A 19,816-nucleotide genomic window follows, 5' to 3' on the forward strand; every position below is an offset into this window, starting at 1 on the left:
TTCAGCCTTATATATTATATATATATAATTATTATGTCATTGGAGAAATTAAGCTATGGTAAGGTTTTTTCTTTTAAACTACTGTAAAACCATAATAATAAAACAAAGACGTGGTTACCCGGGTTACCACTTCAGCGTGAAGGTTATCATACTTTCGAAATGTCATACCGTGACATCCCTAGTGTGGGGTAACAACATGAGTATTCTGAAGGATATTAGGCACATCCGATACAGGCCGATTTATTGTTACGAATGCATGGGTTTTGTTTATGCGCATTTAGCCAGGCCAAGTTGTGGTAAAAGAGACTTTGAGACTGTATGACATTGAGACTGTATGAGTGTGTCACAGAGTAATGACATTCCATCATCATTTCACTTTTGGGATTACAGAGCTATGAGTGCCAATGTGGCCCTGGATGGGAGGGTGATTTCTGCCAACAAGAAATTGACGAATGTTCATCACAGCCGTGTAAAAACAACGCCACCTGCACGGACCTCCTCAACAGCTACAAGTAGGTGCTAAAGAAGGCTCTTGTGTAGTCATGGAGTGCATCAGTCACTTAAAAAATGCAAAGAAGCCATAGACGGATAGTGATGTGTCCTTCCACTAGCAGCAGAGATAATGAATTGCAGATGGCAGGTAAAACAAATTAATCAATCAATGGCTCACAGTATGAAAAAGGTTTCGGGGGATCTGTGTGACTCATTGGAGGGAAAAAAGCGCCAGTGTATCTGCACTACCTAATATGCCCTCTCGCTGGGAGGAGAGGGGAAGAGAAGGGGGTGAGGAGGAAAGGAAGCTGGAGTGGTTGGCAGGGCTGTGTGCTCACTGCCACCAAGTGGAATATTCAATTTCCTTGAGTGCACACACACTTACACACACACTTACACACACACTTACACACACACTTACACACACACACACACACACACACACACACACACACACACACACACACACACACACACACACACACATACACGTATTCTCCTTTATCCCAGATCAGAGCTTTAACCTCCTGTGTCCTAGATTCAGCTGTCCACAATATAAGGCTACTCTGTCCAATAGTGCCATTAACCTGTTAATCCCCCTGAATGTCAGGAAAGGAATGGGAACTTTGGTTTCATACTGTGTACTGTTCCATGCTACATTATGTCAGGATTGCCTGCTGTAAACCAGAATGGTAAAAAAAAAGTAGTGGATGCCACTGTTTTCTAATGTAGCTCTTTGCTACTTATTTGGCCAGATATGTGTATGAAACATGTTTGATTAGATTGACCGTTGCATGATACCTGGTCTGAATGAGGTTCTTTTTTGCAGTAGGTTTGGTCTCGAGTGTAGTAGGTACCTATATAACCTATATAGATTCTATATAATCTTTTCTGTGTGACAACTGCATGCCATAAAAACAACCTACCCAATTATTTCTTCACTAGATTTGCGTGTCTATTTTTGCTTGTTAAATCATCTGAACTGATATTTATTTTTGGAACAAACAACCCTTAACTAGGTGCCCCTTTTCTGTACCCTAGGTGTGTGTGCATTCCGGGTTGGACAGGTGTGGACTGTGCAGACAATGTGAATGAGTGTGACTCTGGACCGTGCCTAAATGGAGGCCAGTGTCAGGAGTCTGATGTAACCGGGGAGTTCTCCTGCACCTGCCCTCCCTTCTTCAACGGCATGTTATGCAACCAGCCCTATGACCCCTGCGACCCTGTCCACAACCCCTGCCTGCACGACTCCACCTGCCTGACACGCTCTGATGGAACAGCCTCCTGCAGATGCCCAGCTGGTGAGCTAATACATCACAGAACGAATACAAGTAGGCTACACACACACACACACAGCGTGTCCGCTCTAGCTCCACTTTAAAGGCCCACTATGAATTTTGGCTTCACCAGATCAAATGAGTGTCACCCCAAATATGAAAAAATCTGTTTTCAAGTACTCTTTAAGGTAAAAAATGCAGCTCTGTCTACTCTCCTTCAAATGTTACATTTCCGATGGGTGCTGCTCTGGTTCAACTCAATCAAATGAACCAATAACACTTGTTCATATTTTAGTTGTCTCTCTTTTAGCTAGCATTAACAGTGCACACAATGACAGAAATGATGGGAATCTCAGCTGTTTTTACTGACTCTGATCTTAGTAGCTGGCTGAGTATTTCAGACAAAAGAAAGTCTTTCAACTAATTGTGTTCATTATATTCAGTAATGCCTGGCATCCTCTACTCAGTCTACTGGCAAACGATGAACTGAAAACTTAAAAGTATCACGATTCTCTTGTTCACCATAGGGGGCACAAAAGTTTAATACTTTAGCGCTTTTGTTGCTAACCTGCCTGCCTAGAGGGAGTTCATTACAATAGTGTTGGTGAACTGCAGCGTTGTAGCCTTTCACTGCAGACGCTTGTCTAGGTTTTGGTTCTACAAAGCTGTGTTGATCGATAACATGTCAATAATCAATTAATTATATTAATTACTGCACCATATACGGTCAATTGTAAACATGTACTTTTATTCCCTAACTACTGCCTGCAGCATGACCTATTTTCCTGCGCGCACATACGATAAGACAGTTGGTGGTCTGAGCACATCTCCGAACCTCAGGCTGGAGGAAAGCGTATTAATCCTGCTTTAGGACTAGCAGGTCAAACAAACACCTGAAAATAACAAATTGTTCGCGAACTGCATAGAATCCTAATCTTTCAACTTTAGAGCATTCTTAATTCACATCCAAAAACTCGACTTCACTTTTAATGCACACACACCTTAAATGAAGAATAGTCAATCAAATCTATCTGTGAATCCAATGTCATCATTGAAAAATAAATTCCAGCTCTGCATGAATGCGTGTAAGCGTGTATGCAAATAACTCCTAATTAATTTGATTAAATTAGACCTACTGAATTTTGTTCTGATGAAATGTACGGATTGAACCCCCCCATGCCACGGAAATCCACAAAGTGGTTGTAAAGCCAATGATGGTAGTTCTTCATAACTTAAAATCTGCATTTATACAGTGGCCTCACTGGCCATTAACTGTTTTGTCATAATCTCCTGGTGTATTAGGCTATATCGATTGAATATCATGAGTGTCACCTCCACATGTCATAGAGATAGCTTACAGATAGCAATATGCTACAAAAGCGAAGAAGACTGTTTTGGTTTTGGTTTATACTCTGCGTGGTAGGTAGCCAAGTGGTAAGGAAGGCTGACTGGGGGGGTGCTTAGGTGGCGTAGCGGGTTAAGCGTCGACCATGTAACCGCAGGGTCCCCGGTTCGAATCCGGCCGGGGACATATCCTGCATGTCATCCCTCCTCTTTCTCTCACCCATCCTTCCTGTCTAATTCTCCACTTTATCTATCAATAAAAATGAAAAATATGAGTGGGACTGCCCCCAGTGTGCGAATTAAATCACGGTGTGCGGGGGAGCCCAGGGATTAAAGCAAAAAAAAAAAAAAAAATCTCCTGACGGAAAAAAAAAATCGTGCCAAATCGGGGCCGGTGGCTTTCCGTGCGCATAGCGCGCGTGCGATTTTCCGTTCTACGTTCTAATGCTTTGACTTTTCTTTCGAAAAATGTGAATACATTTCCGCGTTGTCGAAAATCAATGACACATCGCTAGTCAACTAACACAGCTTGTTTTGTGAGCCTGCTAACAATGTAAAGTAGTGTTGTAGTTAACTAGGTAACAATGTAAAGTAGTGTTCTAGTTAACTAGGTAACAATGTAAAGTAGTGTTCTAGTTAACTAGGTAGCAGTCCAATCCATTTCGCTGCTGTATTTTGGCTTGACTAGCGAGTTTGTGTTGTGATTCTCAACAACGTAGTTTCACCCTTTTCCATAGTTTTGAATAATACATGTGTGGACTGACGATGTAGCGCAGCCTAACTTATTCTAATAATTATTTAACATAGTTTTATTCTGATAATGATTCCCCCCTCCTCCCAGACTTACAAGGTCACATTATTATTGGATTGGTTGTTTGGTGCCAGGTGAAGTTGGCTAAACATTTAACCTGCTAGCTAGCAAGAGAAACATCATGTCACTCTCCAAAGGTCTAAAGAGGAAAGTTGACGGTGAAAACAGGGCATTTAAAGAGGAATGGACAGCGAACTATGCGTTCATCCTACCTGGTTTCATCAATGCAAAGCCGTTGTGAGAGACTCGCATTTTCTGTGCTCACAATGAATGTTCCCTTCCACCTATACATGCGAGTCGTCCTTTTCGTCAATGAATGTGATAAAGACGCGCTAGAGGAATCGATTGGTGCATAAAAACCTTGAGAACTGCCGGATTAAAGTGACGTCCATAATAATAATAAATAATAATAATACATTAGACTTAAAGCGCTTTTCTAGACACTCAAAGACGTCCATATCACCAGATAGCCAACAAATAGTGACCGATGGGAGATGCCAGTTTTCTCATTAAGTGAGATTTAATAGCCTAATATTATTTTTTCTATTTTTAATGAATGGCTCATTGTAATTATTATCCCTAGTAATGTAGCGTGTTTGTTCTGTCATTAAATGTTTTTCAGGAGCATAGGCTAAGCAGATTCATCTTCTTTTTTTTTTTGCACCGATTTAGTTGTCAATGTTTTTCATAAAATTAAACTGCATTTGCTTTGTTACTGTTCACATGTGTGGTGCAGTCACATTCACATAGCCTATAAGTAAACATTAAGTTTGAATTATTTACTGAGCTGGCGTTACTTTTTTCAAACCACACACCGCATGTCGGCTATTTCAGCACCACGCGTTGTCCACCTACTTATCACTATGAGGGGTTCAGCGTCAGTGCACCCCGCTGCAAGTTACTGTCGCATAGTTGTAGCCAATAAAGGCCTATATGTAGGCTATGATATATCATTTATATACCTAATACCAACATCAAAATAGATTGTATGCCTCTACAAATCATATTACACAAGGTAAAATCCGTCACAACTTGGAATAAATCCATCGCAATTTAGAATATTTTAGAGCTCCCCCAAAATTTCACAAACCATGTTTCCAGGGGAGCTCATGTCACCACTAGGGGAGCTATAGCTCCCCGAGCTCCCCCTTATTTCGCACCCTGACTGCCCCACTCAGAAAAAATAACAACAACAAAAAAAAGAAAGGCTGACTGAACTGTAGAAGGTTCCTGGATCTTCAGCCAGGCACTGAAGATGGAGAGACTGAACTGGCAACAGAGCCACAGTACAGAGGAGATGCACTGCAGCTGACTATGGAAACGTATCCATGGCACAGTATGTACACAGTTATCCTAGTAGTTAACATCAGAGTTATCAAGGATAATTTGTCCCTGTGAATAAGTGTATGATGTAGACATGATACCGAATGAACACTCCTATTCGGCCATTCTAGCTGGTTTAGCCTCCACACGGAAAATGTTAGCTTCCAACTGGATCCTTGCGACAGTGACCCTGGTGTTCCTATTCCACTCCTCTGGGCTACAGTGGTTGCAGCGCATGATATTTTGCTCATATTTGTCTGGGGCCGCAGAGAGGTATCCTTGGGTGTGCTGTTTTGTGTGCTTACACTGAAATTGCAATATCTGTGCAGCTGTATTTGTTCGTGACTTGTCCTCAGCTTGGGTTAGAATGATCAATGGCGCTGAGAACTGTAGTGAGAATGACCTGTGGAGTTCTACTTCTGAGAGCCAGACTCTCCCTGCAGCTTTGCCCTAGACTGTTTTGTTTGAGTCTGAATTCTCTTCAGAGAAATATAAATATATCCTGCTACTTCTGCCATGATACAGCTTCCAACTATTTCATTAAATATGGCTATGTGTACCCACTGGAGGAGGACCCGACATGTCTGATTTATGGGGAATAATATGTGGTGCAACAAAGAGCCTTGTTGCATCCACTCTTTCCACATACGAGAGGTGCACAACCACAGGCTGTTTTTCATTCTCAGTGGCATGTATGAGGGGAGCAGATCTTATCAAATCACTGGGCAATTGCAATTCCCCTGCAGATTTTATTTTCTGCTTGAAGCTGTAACAGCCAGCATTGTATATAACGCATGTTTGATGTGTGCTGGATAATGTCAGCCTAGGCAACTGTCTTTATAATTCGCTGAAGGATTTTCCACTCAGAATTACACTTTATCAGTGGGCCTATTTTCTTACATCAGGTGTCATCATTAGAGTAGGATGCCGCTTTGCCTGAACGACCTATCATGGAAGGATTCTTGTTTTTTAAAGATCTGTCGGCCATCGCTCAATTATAACCGTTTATAGTAACTGGCTACTTTTAGAGGTATTAGAGGTACTGTCACTACTGTACTGTCACTCAACCCTAACAAATGTAAGAATTTCTCTCTTGATCCTGACAAACTCCCCAGTCCCTGCCAGTGACAAACATATTCATCATAACATGACGCAGCTTCCACTATTCTTCACACGAGGGGAGGTGCGGACACTGCATTGCATTTGCTGGACTTGCACTAAACGTAATGCTTTGTAGTAAATGTTGATGTTGATGTCCCATCGATTGTGCTTGTTCCTCTCCACCGCAGTGGGTATTCTGACATGGTATGTTAATATATAAGAATATTATTATTTTACTGAGTAGCTGGGTCTGTGTGAATTAGGTTTGTGTGGATGTTGAGACTCATCCCTGATTAATGAGCCACTGTGAATATCACAGTGATGTAACTGGTGGCTGTATTACTTTCAGTAAAGTCTGAGAGATACAGTATATAAATAGAGTGGTTCAGCTAGTTGTTGAAGGGTTCCCTTGGAGAGGAATAGGAAATTAGCTGCCTCTGCATACTGTATATGCAAGACTATGCGTGGGTTTGGATTCCTCCTCACACTCTGATTTACAAATATTACCCTCCATGATTCACTCTCAATCCACTATACACACTGCAGCTAGAGCTTTAGAAACACTAATACACAATGTATGACTTGATTGTTGTCCAACTATCATCATAAACACAACAATGTAGGAAAAACTAGTCATCACAGTATTCACATTCCCAATGAATAATCCCAAGCAGAATTTGTCTGCTTCTAAAATGCCAAATTTGGTTTTACTGCTTCAAGCAAATCTTACCTGTCCCCAGCAACCCCTTAGTAAACATAAAGATAAAATCAACACAACTTCCTACAGTCATCCATTGTAATTAATTGAACTAACCCTATTAATACTAATGAATGTGGTAGTTACGTTGGTTAAGGTTTGTGAAACCAGAGGCCACATGTCTGGAACATATGATGACGCAGATGGCGCATACAGTATGACAGACTAACGCAGCATTAAACAGGTGTTTGCTGTAGTACATGCAACTTCGAGAACCACACTAGCACACCCATACACACATGTCCTTCTTACTTCTCTCCCTATTGCTTGAATCCAACCAAATGGAATATAACATTACAGAAAATTTTAGCATAGCCACAATTTACAACATCTTAAGACATGCGTCATTGTACCGGGAGCTTTGCAGTTTCAAATGTATTTTGGCATTTTTTTCGATTTTTGTTCACGGTAGCTTAATTGCAGTTAACAATTACATTATAGCCTGATGAGGGGTATAGGTGATGGCAAAATTCACAAAAACTGTCTGTACTGTGAGAAATTGGTATTGGAGGTGAGAGAAGCAATTAGCCTTACAGAGTACAATGGGATGTTGTCTTGTGGTGGAGACAAAAGGAGACTCTTCTGCTTCGATCAGTCTGTCTGGTGTCAGCCCTGTGTGTAGACCCAACATAATGATTGTTACCACTAATGGACTTGAGTACTTGTTTGTTCCCAGTGTAGCCATATATTTGTGCAAGGCAAGGCAAGGATCCTCCAAGGGAATCTAGATACATACTATCGGTGCCTGTGTGAATAACACATTACATCTGTAGATCACAAACAATTGGAACAATGCATTGTTATCATAGTTCACAACCGACAGTCATAAAAGCCATACCGTATCCTCACTAGAGGAAGTGAAGGTATTGTGTGTATAGAACATCATCTTCTATGTCATCGCCCCAGTAGTACAGGTGTGTTTAAATCAACATGTTGCTACCTGTTCACAACGTCCCTGATGACAGGTTAGTGCTTTTTTGTGCCACAGGGAGCCTTTTCAAGGGGAAAGCATCCATTCTGTCTGTAGTGTAGTCTACATGAGATACTTTTGTAATTTATTCCGCAGCAACACAGCAACAGGTTTCAGGTTTTGCAATGAGATAAAATAAGGAAATCAACGACTTTTGGAGATGGTACTTTGGTACTTTATTAGATGTTACAAAGACATGAAGTTCCAGGCTAGCATGCTATTTGGGAGATTATCTTCTCCCAAAGAATATATACACTTTCAAGAATTTGACCTTGAAGTACTACAGGTCCTAGGCTTCTATGGTGACCAGTCCCCTGACCCCCCTCTCGCTAACATCTGATGTTATGTCTCTCTACGTTGTGTAAGGTATTGGTACTGATAGGTACCTATATGTTATGTCTCTCTGTGTTGGGTAAGGTATTGGTACTGACGTTATGTCTCTCTGCATTGTGTAAGGTATTGGTACGGATAGATATTAGCCTACTAGATGAAAGGTCGGAGACTAAGACTCATATTGTATAATTCCAGCATGTATTACAGAGAATGGAATCTGATTGTTAAGATGGAGTGAAATCATTCTGAAGCATCTCTCAGTCGTTTTACATGCAAAAACAATTTGCACTCAGCAGCACGGCTCATGGCATATCCCCTGAGGTATTCCTGACCAGATGGAGAGCAAACCCCTTTATTAGCGTAGCGTCCCATGCTAGCCTTCGCCTTCCCAGGAGATTGATATTGTATCCAATGCAACCCAGATGACTAATGACTTCCCATGATGCAGCTGTGTTGATAGTTCCACAGGATTTCATCCCAGCCTTCATCACCTGAAGCTCTCATTACTAAGTACTCATAGTGAGACATCCATTTGTTTAGTGTAACAGTGTAATCATTGAATTAGATCAGTACCATACCAAACAATATCATCCATTTAATTGTTTTTATCGGTACATCGAATAAGATGAGTAAGTGTTTTTTTTTGTATAAATTAAACATTCAAACCAGGGCCAAATGTGGAGTGCATAACAGAAGCGCCAACGCCAAACTAATCTGGCTCGTTAGTCTTAGTGCTGCGTGAAGCAGTACTAATAAGCAACAACAACAAGCTTTTGATGGAAACAATTGCTTATTAACAGTGATGTCGTCTCCTGGCTGATAACAAGCAGTCGAGTTCCGCACACAACTTTTCCAAATGTCTGAGGCGAATTTGTCCATCTCCATGGCATGCATGCGTCTTGTGTCCTTATCATCGAAATGAATGAATGAATGAATGAATGAATGGTCTTTATTGTCATTGCTATAGTACAGGTACCAAACAACGAAATTTGGGAGGGGTGGCTCCCCTGGTGTTAGGAAAGAAAACAAAAACAAAACAAAACAAGAAGGGAAAGGAGCTGGTTTACATAAATAAAGGCTATGTACACTATCCACTATACTATACTGTACAGATAGACGACTAGGGTTGTCATATTGCACATAGTGTTATTGCACATTCATTTAAAGTGTCGCAGTTTGCAGGCTTGAAATGTACACATTTGTGCCTCAGCACTACACCTGAAATGCAGGAATCGCATCATGCATCTGGAGAAATTAAATATCAGAGCAAAACTATGTTGTGGCTTGACTAGAAAAAAACATAAAACAATAAGCTTGTGTTTCAACATAAGGGATTGCGCAACATGTAATTGCGAAATTGATCATGCAAATAACTGTTTTGTCTTTCTGTATGTTGCTGACAACCATTACGGTTGAAATAATGGGTGAGCCATTCAAACTAAGGTCAGTTTCGATTCACCCTAGTGAGGGTAAAGCTAGGAGAGGCTAGTTACAATGGACCATAATGTGCTTGGGGCCATGGTGCTAATCACGCCTCAGGATGTGACTTGGAGATGAAAGCTATCAAATAAGTTGTGGTAGTCATGAAAATGCTTCCAAATTGTTTTTCTGTGTATGATAACTACATTACATTACCATGCTATTACATAGTATTACATACACTATGTTATTATAGTCATGAAAATGCTTCCAGGTTGTTTTCCTGTATGTGACTAAATTGTAACTATGCTATTATGTTAACAACAGCTGACACTGTTGTACCCTGTATCTGCAGGTCAGCTTGAATTTGTTTGGAAGTTGATTGAGGTTTTTTATCCACCCTTCGAACAATCCTTTGTTGCAATCTTTTTTTATAAAGTATTTTCTTCCGTCCTCATCCAGGGAGGTTAGCTACAATGCCACTTCTTGATGACGTTGCGCACAGTGGACACAGGAACATTAAGATCTATGGAGATAGATTTGTAGCCTTGAGACTGTCCATGTTTTTCAATTTCAATCACAATTTTTTCTTCCTCAAATCCTCAGACATCCTCTTTGTCTCCTTTATTTTCTCCATGCTCAGTGTGGTGCACACAGACACACAGGTTGAGTCAACCTTTCTCCATTTTAACTGGTTGCAAGTGTGATTTCTATATTGCCAGCACCTGTAACCTGCCACAGGTGAGTCCATTGTTGGAGTTCTGTGTGGAATGATGTCAGATTTGGCTTTTTTTCTCAGCTTTTTTGTGTTCCAATGCAAACAAAAGAAATACACATGTGAATACCAAAGCATTTGTAAGTGCACGAATTTTCTGGGAGAAGTGGTGCATTATCTGACAAGTGCAGGGGTGCCAATATTTTTGGTCATGACTGTATATAGTGAGTTCTGATTGAAGATATATTTCGTTTTATATAATATTGCAATGGTTTTAGATTTTAGATTTTTTGTTTTACATTATGAATGTGTGGTTTCCAACATCATTTATGATCAATGATCACACCCAGAAATGAATTTGCATACACTCTTTCTATTTCAGCAACACTGATCATAATTTTAACTTGACTGTTGGTTTGTGAATTACCACAAGTTATTGTAAAAAAAAATATTAATATCAAAACATTTCTTTAAGACTTTTAGTTCCCTTTCCACTATATTCAGAAGCTTTTCCAAACTATTTATTAATTTTAACAATGTAGACACTTTAAATATATCATTTATGTACAGTTCAAACCGTTTTGGGTCTAGCACAGAACCTAGAACCCCACAAGTAACCTTCAATAAATCAGATTTTACATTATTTATTTGTACATATTGATATCTATTATCTAGGTAACTTCTAAGCCATGAGTGTGCTATCCCTCTAATACCATATAATACCAGATATTATCTCTCCAGCTAAATATTGAATGCATATATTGTGGGGGATTTAAGTATTCAACAACAATATTGAACACCATAAGAAAAAGCACTAAACCAGCTTATACCACTAATGAGTTCTCCTACCAGTGCTAATTAGAATCAGCTGGGTTAATGCATGTTGATGGGTAAGTCATTATGAGCTTTGAAAAAGGGTTTCCGACCTTTGAATGCAAGTAAACATAATTTGTCACCAAGCTTTCCTGCAATAAAGCTTCCCACTGTTGTCAGAACTGCAGAGTCACTCCCCATCTTCCATCAGAGACTGAAGACCCATCTCTTCAGGTTACATCTTAACTGCTCCTCCTGAGACATCTACTCCCCTCCAGTACTTTCTCCTGAGACACCTGCTTCCCCCTATACTGTGTCCCCTAAGATTCCTACTTCCCCCCTTGTACTGTTTCTCCAGTGTCTATAAATAAAAAAATAAAGATTGAAAGATCTATCACGACGACTGCCAATGGCCCCTGGCCTGAGCTAGATTACTCTTCCTGCTACGACTGGTGAATTGATGATTTACTTGCTTAGTCAAATGATCGATTGTAAGTCGCTTTGGAATAAGGCGTCTGCTAAATGCCAAAAATGTAAATGTAAATGTAAGAAACATCTCATGATGGTTAGAGGCAAAGAGCTCTCCCAAGACCTTCACAACAAGAGTGTTGAGCAGCATAGTAATGGAACTGGTTACTGACGGATTTCTCAACTCCTAAATGTTCCTATAAGCACCAGTGAGGCCATTATCCGCAAGTGGAAGGAACTTCACTCGATCATCAACAGACGCACAGGAGTTCCTTACAAGATTTCTGACTGGGCACTCAGAAAGTTAGTCAGAAGAGTAGCCTGGAAGGAGGTGGTACAGTTGTCACAAAGTAAACAACAAGGCACTCTCTCTCTCTCTCTCTCTCTCTCTCTCTCTCTCTCTCTCTCTCTCTCTCTCTCTCTCTCTCTCTCTCTCTCTCTCTCTCTCTCTCTCTCTCTCTCTCTCTCTCTCTCTCTCTCTCTCTCTCTCTCTATATATATATATATATATTAGGGCTGTCAATGTTAACGTGTTAACGATCACGGTTAATTTGGAAACGTTAACGCGGTAAAAAATAAATTGACACAAATTAATATTATTACCATAATTTAAAAACGTCATATTACCATTAATCATAACTTCTACTAACATGCATGTCAAACACCTGTAGAGGGGTTTCAAGACTGGTTTGTGTACTGGATTATAATGATGAGACGTTGGTTACATTCGTGACCACTTGTCATGTTTACATTTATAGATGCTAATCACGACCATACAAGAATAGAACTAATCCCTGGTATTTCTCAGAACTTTCAGATATCCTTTTGTTGAGAAATAAAACCAGGCCTGAGCCAAAGCTAGAAAAACAGACACAGTAGCTCATTGGCAGATTTTTCAGACAACTAAGAAATTATACACTGATGAGCCAAAGCATTATGACCACCTGCCTAATATGCTATTGGGATAGCCTTCATTGCCTTTGCACATCGATAAGTCTTGGGCGCCCAACACCCTGTCGCCTCTTTGTGGTTTGTCCCTCATTAGACCACTGTTGGTAGGTACTCACCACTGCTGATCGTGAGCACCCCACAAGCCTTGCAGTTTCAGAGATGCTCTGACCCAGTCGTCTGGCCATAACAATTTTGTCACGGTCACTCAGGTCTTTACTTCTGCCCATTTCTCTTGCATCCATCACATCAACTTCAAGAACCCACTGTTCGCTTGCTGCCTTATATATCGTACCCCTTTACAGGTGCTATTGTAATCAATGCTATTCACTTCACCTGTCTGTGGTCATAATGTTTTGGCTCATCATGAATTAAGAAATATCTAACATCTAAATCTTCTTAAGTGGTATTTTGGATCCTGCTGGTGATCCTATAACATTTAGAAAAACAATTAACGCCCTGAAGCATGGAAATGCCTCTTCAATCCCTACCTGAAGCAGTGTTATCAGACTCTAGCCCCATTACAGAGAGAATTGAGATAACTAATGCCTTTAACCAGCATTTTATCTCTGCAGGCTTTTTATTGGAGACAAATTGTGGTTTGGCTGAATCCGGTCAGATGGTCTACTGCGCCCACATCTTCCAGTCCCCAGTTACTCGATAGTAGTCAACCACTAGCAATTTTTTGTTTTCATTGTAACAGTTATTGTCTTTTTTTTTTTTTGTAAGATTTTATTTTCCATTTTCTTTTTACACAAAACATTATACACACATTACTTGACAAACATCACAATACATCACAACTTGACAAACATCACAACACATCTCAAATTGACATACATCACAACGCATCACAGCTTGGCATACATCACAACACATCACAGCTTGACATACATCACAACACATCACAACTTGACATACATCACCACACCTCACAGCTTGATATACATCATAACACATCACAACTTGACAAACATCACAACACATCACACCTTGACAAACATCACAACACATCCTAACATCCCAAAGCCCCACTTTTTTTTTTTAAACCGTCTAAAGTCTATCCCAGTTTACCCCCTATACTTATCTAACTAATAATTCTAATGCATAATCAAATTAATCTCTTAGTACTATGTTTCTTGCACTATCTTTACGTCTTAGCTAAGGCCTTCACTATCTCTCCCCATATCTTTAACAGTTATTGTCTACTTGCTAGAGTGAATGAATGAATGAATGAATGAATGAATGGTCTTTATTGTCATTGCTATAGTACAGGTACCAAACAACGACATTTGGGAGGGGTGGCTCCCCTGGTGCTAGGAAAGAAAAAAAAAGAGAAAAAAAACAAGAAGGGAAAGGAGCTGGTTTACATAAATAAAGGCTATGTACACTATCCACTAGAGTGAAGCAGATGTATATGAAGACGGTATTGTCTGCATCATGGCATTAAGTGAAGTCTGATCAAAGAGGACTCTTGTACCATTTTTGTGTTTGTGACTACATGCCCTGCTTAAAATTCCCCCAAAAAGGCAATGACTGCCTGAAGTCTGGAACCCATGGACATCACCAAATGCTGGGTTTCCTCCTTTGTGATGCTTTGCCAGGTCTTTACTGCAGCGGTCTTCAGTTGTTGTTTGTTCGTGGGTCTTTCTGCATTTAGTTTTGTCTATAGCAAGTGAAATACATGCTTGTTCGGGTTGAGATCAAGGGATTGACTCGGCCATTGCAGAATATTCAATTTATTTGCCTAAAAAACTCCTGGGTAAGCACGCAGTATGTTTTGGGTCATTGTCCATCGGTATTGTGATGCCCTATCCAATCAACATTGCTGAATTTGTCTGAATCTGAGCACACAGTATATCCCTAAACACTTCAGAATGTATCTGTCTTTTTATCTGTCTGCTTCTGTCTTCTGTCACATCATCAATAAATACTAGTGATACAGTGCCATTGAAAGCCATGCATGCCCCTGCCATCACACTGCCTCCACCGTTTTTTACAGATGATGTGTTATGCGTCGGATCATGAGCTGTTCCAAGCCTTCTCCATACTTTTTTCTTCCCATCATTCTGGTAAAGGTTGATCTTAGTTTCATCTGTCCAAAGAATGCTGTTCCAGAACTGGGCTGACTTTTTTAGATGGTCTTTGGCAAAGTCTAATTTGGCCTTTCTATTCTTGAGGCTTATGAATGGCTTGCACCTTGTGGTGAACCTTCTGTATTTGTTCGTGTGAAGTCTTCCCTTTATGGTACACTTAATAATGATATGCCTACCTCCTGGAGACTATTTTTCACTTGGCTGGATATTGTGAAGTTTTTTTTTTTTACCATGTAAAGGATCCTGTGATCATCCACCACTATTGTCTTGCATGGACGTCCAGACCTTTTTGTGGTGCCAAGCTCGCCAGTGCGTTCTTTTTTTCTCAGAATGTACCAAACTGTTAATTTGGTCACTCCTAATGTTCCCACTATCTCTCAGTTGGATTTTTGGGTTGTTTTTGCAGCATAAGGATGGCCTGTTTCACTTGCATTGAGAGCTCTGTTGACCGCATGTTGTGTGTATAGAGCAACAGCTTCCAAATGCAAATGTCACACTTGGAATCAACTTTTTACCTGCTTAATTGATAAAGAAATGAAGGAAGGAATAGCCCACACTGGCCCATGAAACAGCTTTTGAGTCAATTGCCCAATTACTTTTGGTCCCTTGAAAAAAAGGGAGCTACATAAAGAGCTGTAATTCCTAAACCCTTCCTTCAATTTGGATGTGAATACCCTTACCCTACAGCTGAGAGTCTGCACTTAAACCCATAATATAACTGTAACTTGTAACTTGAAGATGTTTTGGTAAACAGCTAAAATAACTACAATTCATTAATTAATTCATTCATTCATTCATTCATTCATTCATTCAATTCTGTCTGTGTCCAAATATATATGGACCTAACTGTAGATAACTACCGCCCAATATCCAAGCTGTCTCGCTTTACCCTTTTATCTTCCCATTATGAATGAATGAATGAATGGACTTTATTGTCATTGCTACAGTACAGGTACCAAACAACGAAACTCATTATATTCTAAATGTGCCGCAATCTGGCTTTAGACCTGGTCATAGCAGTCTCAGCTGCTACACTTGTCTTAGATGATGTGATAAATTGTGCTGAAACACAAAAAAAACATTGTGCTGCCTTATTTATAGATATGGTCGACCATTACCTACTCATTCAGAGGTTGTCTCAAATAGGCCTGGATCCGGCTTCATGTAGATGGTTTGACAAACAGAATGCAGTGTGTTTTAACTGATTGTGCTGAATCAGGGTTTTTTGGACATAACAAAGAGTGTTCCACAAGGATCAATTATTGGTCCGTTTCTTTTGACTATTTACAGTACATCAACAACATTGGATTATCTGTTAATAATTACCTGCAGCTACTGTATAGGCTATGCTGATCTTTTACGCTGACAATGTTTTAACCTAACCCTAGTTTTCCCACATGTACCGTATTCCCACATGTACCGTAACATATACACTACTATTCATAGATTGCTTGCTGACATTTACTAATGATTAATAAATGGCAAGTAAATTGTTTACAAACAGTTCACAAAGTATCTACTACTGAACATTATTGTAAAGTGTTGCTGAGTATGTAGGCTACATAAAGAGGTATCTGATGGAGCTCCTGATTATATTTGTATGGTAGCCCTGGGTGACCCCTCATCCTAGTACACCCCATTTGTTGCATCTCAGTGGTTATGAAGGTGGTTGGCCAACCGATATGACTATAAACCCAGCTTACAAAGATATTACATAATTATGCTTTGCGGTGGCATTTGAGGGCAGTCCTGTAGAAATGTCCTCACTGACAAACCAATGTTGTGTTAGTATGCTGGTCTGTTTCATTTCAGTTTAGAAGAGCCATAAGGGCAGACCTCAACATGACACACCTGCTTCCTGTCCCCTGATGGCACTTCCCACTGATGTTTATTCTTCCCTCATTGAACATTTAGTAAATATCCAGGCTTCCACTGTGTCCTTAATAATGGGCAACAGTGAAGCATTCCTGTTTCTGATGGCCTCCCATGATTACCTGGTGAATTGCTCCTTATTTAGTAATCTCTGGATGTTTTGGAGCACCATTGCCTGGGATAGCTTTATACAGTAAAAGGATTTAAGCTTTGTCATGGCATGTAGTCCAATCTATTCAAACAGTTATTTTGAATGAGCGATATCACTTATTCAGTGATTTATATAGCATCATATGGAACATCCAGATGTATCTTATATCTTACGGATGGTGGCCATTTTGGAATTCTGTAGGCCTGTGCAATATGACAGCACCAGCAGAGTACTGTATACAGCAGTTGTAGTGGCCAACAATTCCCATGTACCATTTAATGCTTCACCATGAAATGTGAGAAAAGCAGCAGCATTGCCTTTATCTTCAGTTCATAATCTAATAAAATATAGCTTCAGAAATGGCCATAAATTAAGGGCTAGTGAGATCGATGGCCACAGTCATTGGGGCTAATTAGCTGCAAGCTATATCCTCTAAGTTGAACACAGATATAAAAAAAATAATAGGGACTAATAGGTGAATAAGTTCACCTCAGCTCATTTATCTAGCCTATTAATAAACCTTTGGCACTATCTATCAATTATGTTGCATAGAATGTCGTATGCTTGATACAATACAACCTTATATGCCCAGTTATTTGCTAGATAATTAGGAATGGTGGCATCTTAGATTTGTCTGCAAATTCAGACAATAGGAAGTCATACTGAGCGTGCATGCAATGAGTTCCATTATACAGCCACTGTACTGTATAATATGCAACTCTTACTCCTGCAGGTATAAATTGAATTCTATCTGATTGGCAGCCTCTTGTATTGATTTACCATGTTGCATTCTTGAATAATGAAGTCAAAGAAGAACACTCTGTGTTGCCAGAGGCTGTTTTGATTATGTTTTTTCCTACTGTGTCTACATTGTCATTGTGATGCTGCTAGGCCCAGTATATAATATGAAATCCTTGTAGAGTAGTGGTATCAAAGTGACAGCGTCTATGACGACAAGACAATTATCAGGAATAAAACAGTCTAACGCCACGTTCTCACCCTCAAAATCATCTGTCATGTTTTGATTGAAATGTCCATCACATTTACTTGCGTCTCTTTTTTTCCACAATGATTTGTCCTGGGGATTATCCACGCTGCTCATCTCCACGGAGACGCTCGGTGGTGGTAGCAGTGAGCGCACGGCTCCAGCCAGATGATGGAATGAGTGCCTGAGCGTGAGCCTTAGGTAGCCTGCTCTGTGCTCTGACAAAGAGGAGCCTCCAGTCACTGCTTGGTGGCAGCAGATGCATTATATTGCGTTGACATTTGAAATTGTCCCCGAGGTGCTGCTCTGCTATTGCTTTGACTGACAGCTCAGCGTGGGAAATTTGTGCTGTCCCATAATTCACCAGATATTGTGTTTTGTCTCTGTTTCCCGCGGACCTCCGTTCATTGTCACAACCCACAGTGTGCACAGAGCCTTACAGTTAGAGTACCAGCATCGCCTTCACCAAGTATTGGCATGAGGGTTTCTTTCATAAGCTTTGAGCTCATGATAGAATTGGTGATCCGTTGTCATGAGATATTTCTATGCAGGAAAGCTTGGTGACAAATGATTTGTTTGTTTGCATTCAGAGGTGGGAAACCCTTTTGGAAAGAGTGGAAGTCCTTACCCACCAACATGCACTACCCCAGCTATTTCTAATTAGCACAGGTAGGGAGAACTCATTAGTGACATACATTGGTTTAGTGCTTTTTCTTGCTGTGTTCAATACTTCCACTTCTTGCACATAGCTTTTTTTATGGATTGGAAAATGTTGGTGGCACCAGTACCACCAGGGCTAAGGTTAGTCTGGAGCCCTGCAATTGTTTGTAGACCATGTATTTGCAAACTGGCAATGTATATTTCAAAATAAAACTATCAGATTGATCTCATGGACTCTCAGTGCTTGCATCCATAGCTCCATCTTCGAATTTGAGAGGGGTTTTTTGAGTGGTGGTTAGCCTACCTTCTCCAGCACACCCCTTAGCTTAATAGAACACTATCAACTAGAGTGGCTGCCAATAACTATGGGGACAGGGAAGGGGCGGTATGCAATGAGTAAAGATATGGCACATAAGTGTATCTTTGAGGCATGACATGAAACTTAGCAAAATTATTTTCCCTATGTTATGAATTGTCTAAACAAATGCTTTCCCATTTCTGCCTATATCAATTAGGTTTGCAGGTCTTTTTATCAAAGCGTCATCTTGATCCATATTTTTGATCAGATGTTTATGATTTACTGTATTTAGATACCTCACTTTCAAAGTAGGGATGCATGCTCTTATATAAAACAGCATTATATTTGCTAGCAACCTGGCTACATACATCGTTTGCAGTACCGTTGTTCCTTTATGGAGGAGAAGAAAATCTCAAGATGGAGCAGAGCACCACCAGCAGTCAAAACACCAAAGGAATTCCTCTGACAGGCAGAATATTCCTAGCTCCAGTCCCAGCCTGACTTCAGAGATGCCACAAAGCATCCATGCTGAGCTGCTTAGCCATCCTATTCCCTCACCCCCTAATGAACAAGGGCAAAGGAGCTCTTGGGCTTAGCCTCTTCCTCTTCCCCCAACTTAACAAGACCGTCCACCCCAGCCCCCCCCACCCCCCATACCACTAACCCTCAGACCAATCTGTCTGTGGCACCGAAGTATTATTAGACTTATATACTCTCTGAGGGGAAACAGTGAGTGCTGAGGGCTGGCAGATGAGATATGCTACAGGGGCTACTAGTTCCATTAAAATGGCATTCACCAGGGCCTTTGTTATCATCGCTCTTGACGCACCTCAGGATGTAGCGGGGCTTACTGAACCATGACCATCTCATCTATCTTTCAGGATTTGAAGGAACTCGGTGTGAAATTGACACTAACGAGTGTAGCTCAGGTCCATGCCAGAACCAGGGCTACTGTCTGGACGGGGTCAACAGTTACAGGTAAA

The 19,816-nt window shown here is 40.5% G+C and overlaps 1 protein-coding gene across 1 annotated transcript in view; it reads left to right on the forward strand.

Moving 5' to 3' along the window:
- LOC308150889 (protein eyes shut homolog) overlaps window positions 1-19,816 on the forward strand; it is a gene marked incomplete at both ends in the record, with an annotated part of 157,615 nt that overhangs the window by 41,476 nt on the left and 96,323 nt on the right. Inside the window, 3 exons of the mRNA XM_080523675.1 lie at window positions 391-512; window positions 1,534-1,793; window positions 19,715-19,811. Of these exons, the coding sequence (XP_080379801.1) occupies window positions 391-512; window positions 1,534-1,793; window positions 19,715-19,811 (479 nt within the window). The remainder of the gene's footprint in view (window positions 1-390; window positions 513-1,533; window positions 1,794-19,714; window positions 19,812-19,816) is intronic.

The sequence above is a fragment of the Nansenia antarctica genome (genome assembly GCF_963989245.1).
Source record: "Nansenia antarctica genome assembly, chromosome: 1".
Lineage (NCBI taxonomy): Eukaryota > Metazoa > Chordata > Actinopteri > Argentiniformes > Microstomatidae > Nansenia > Nansenia antarctica.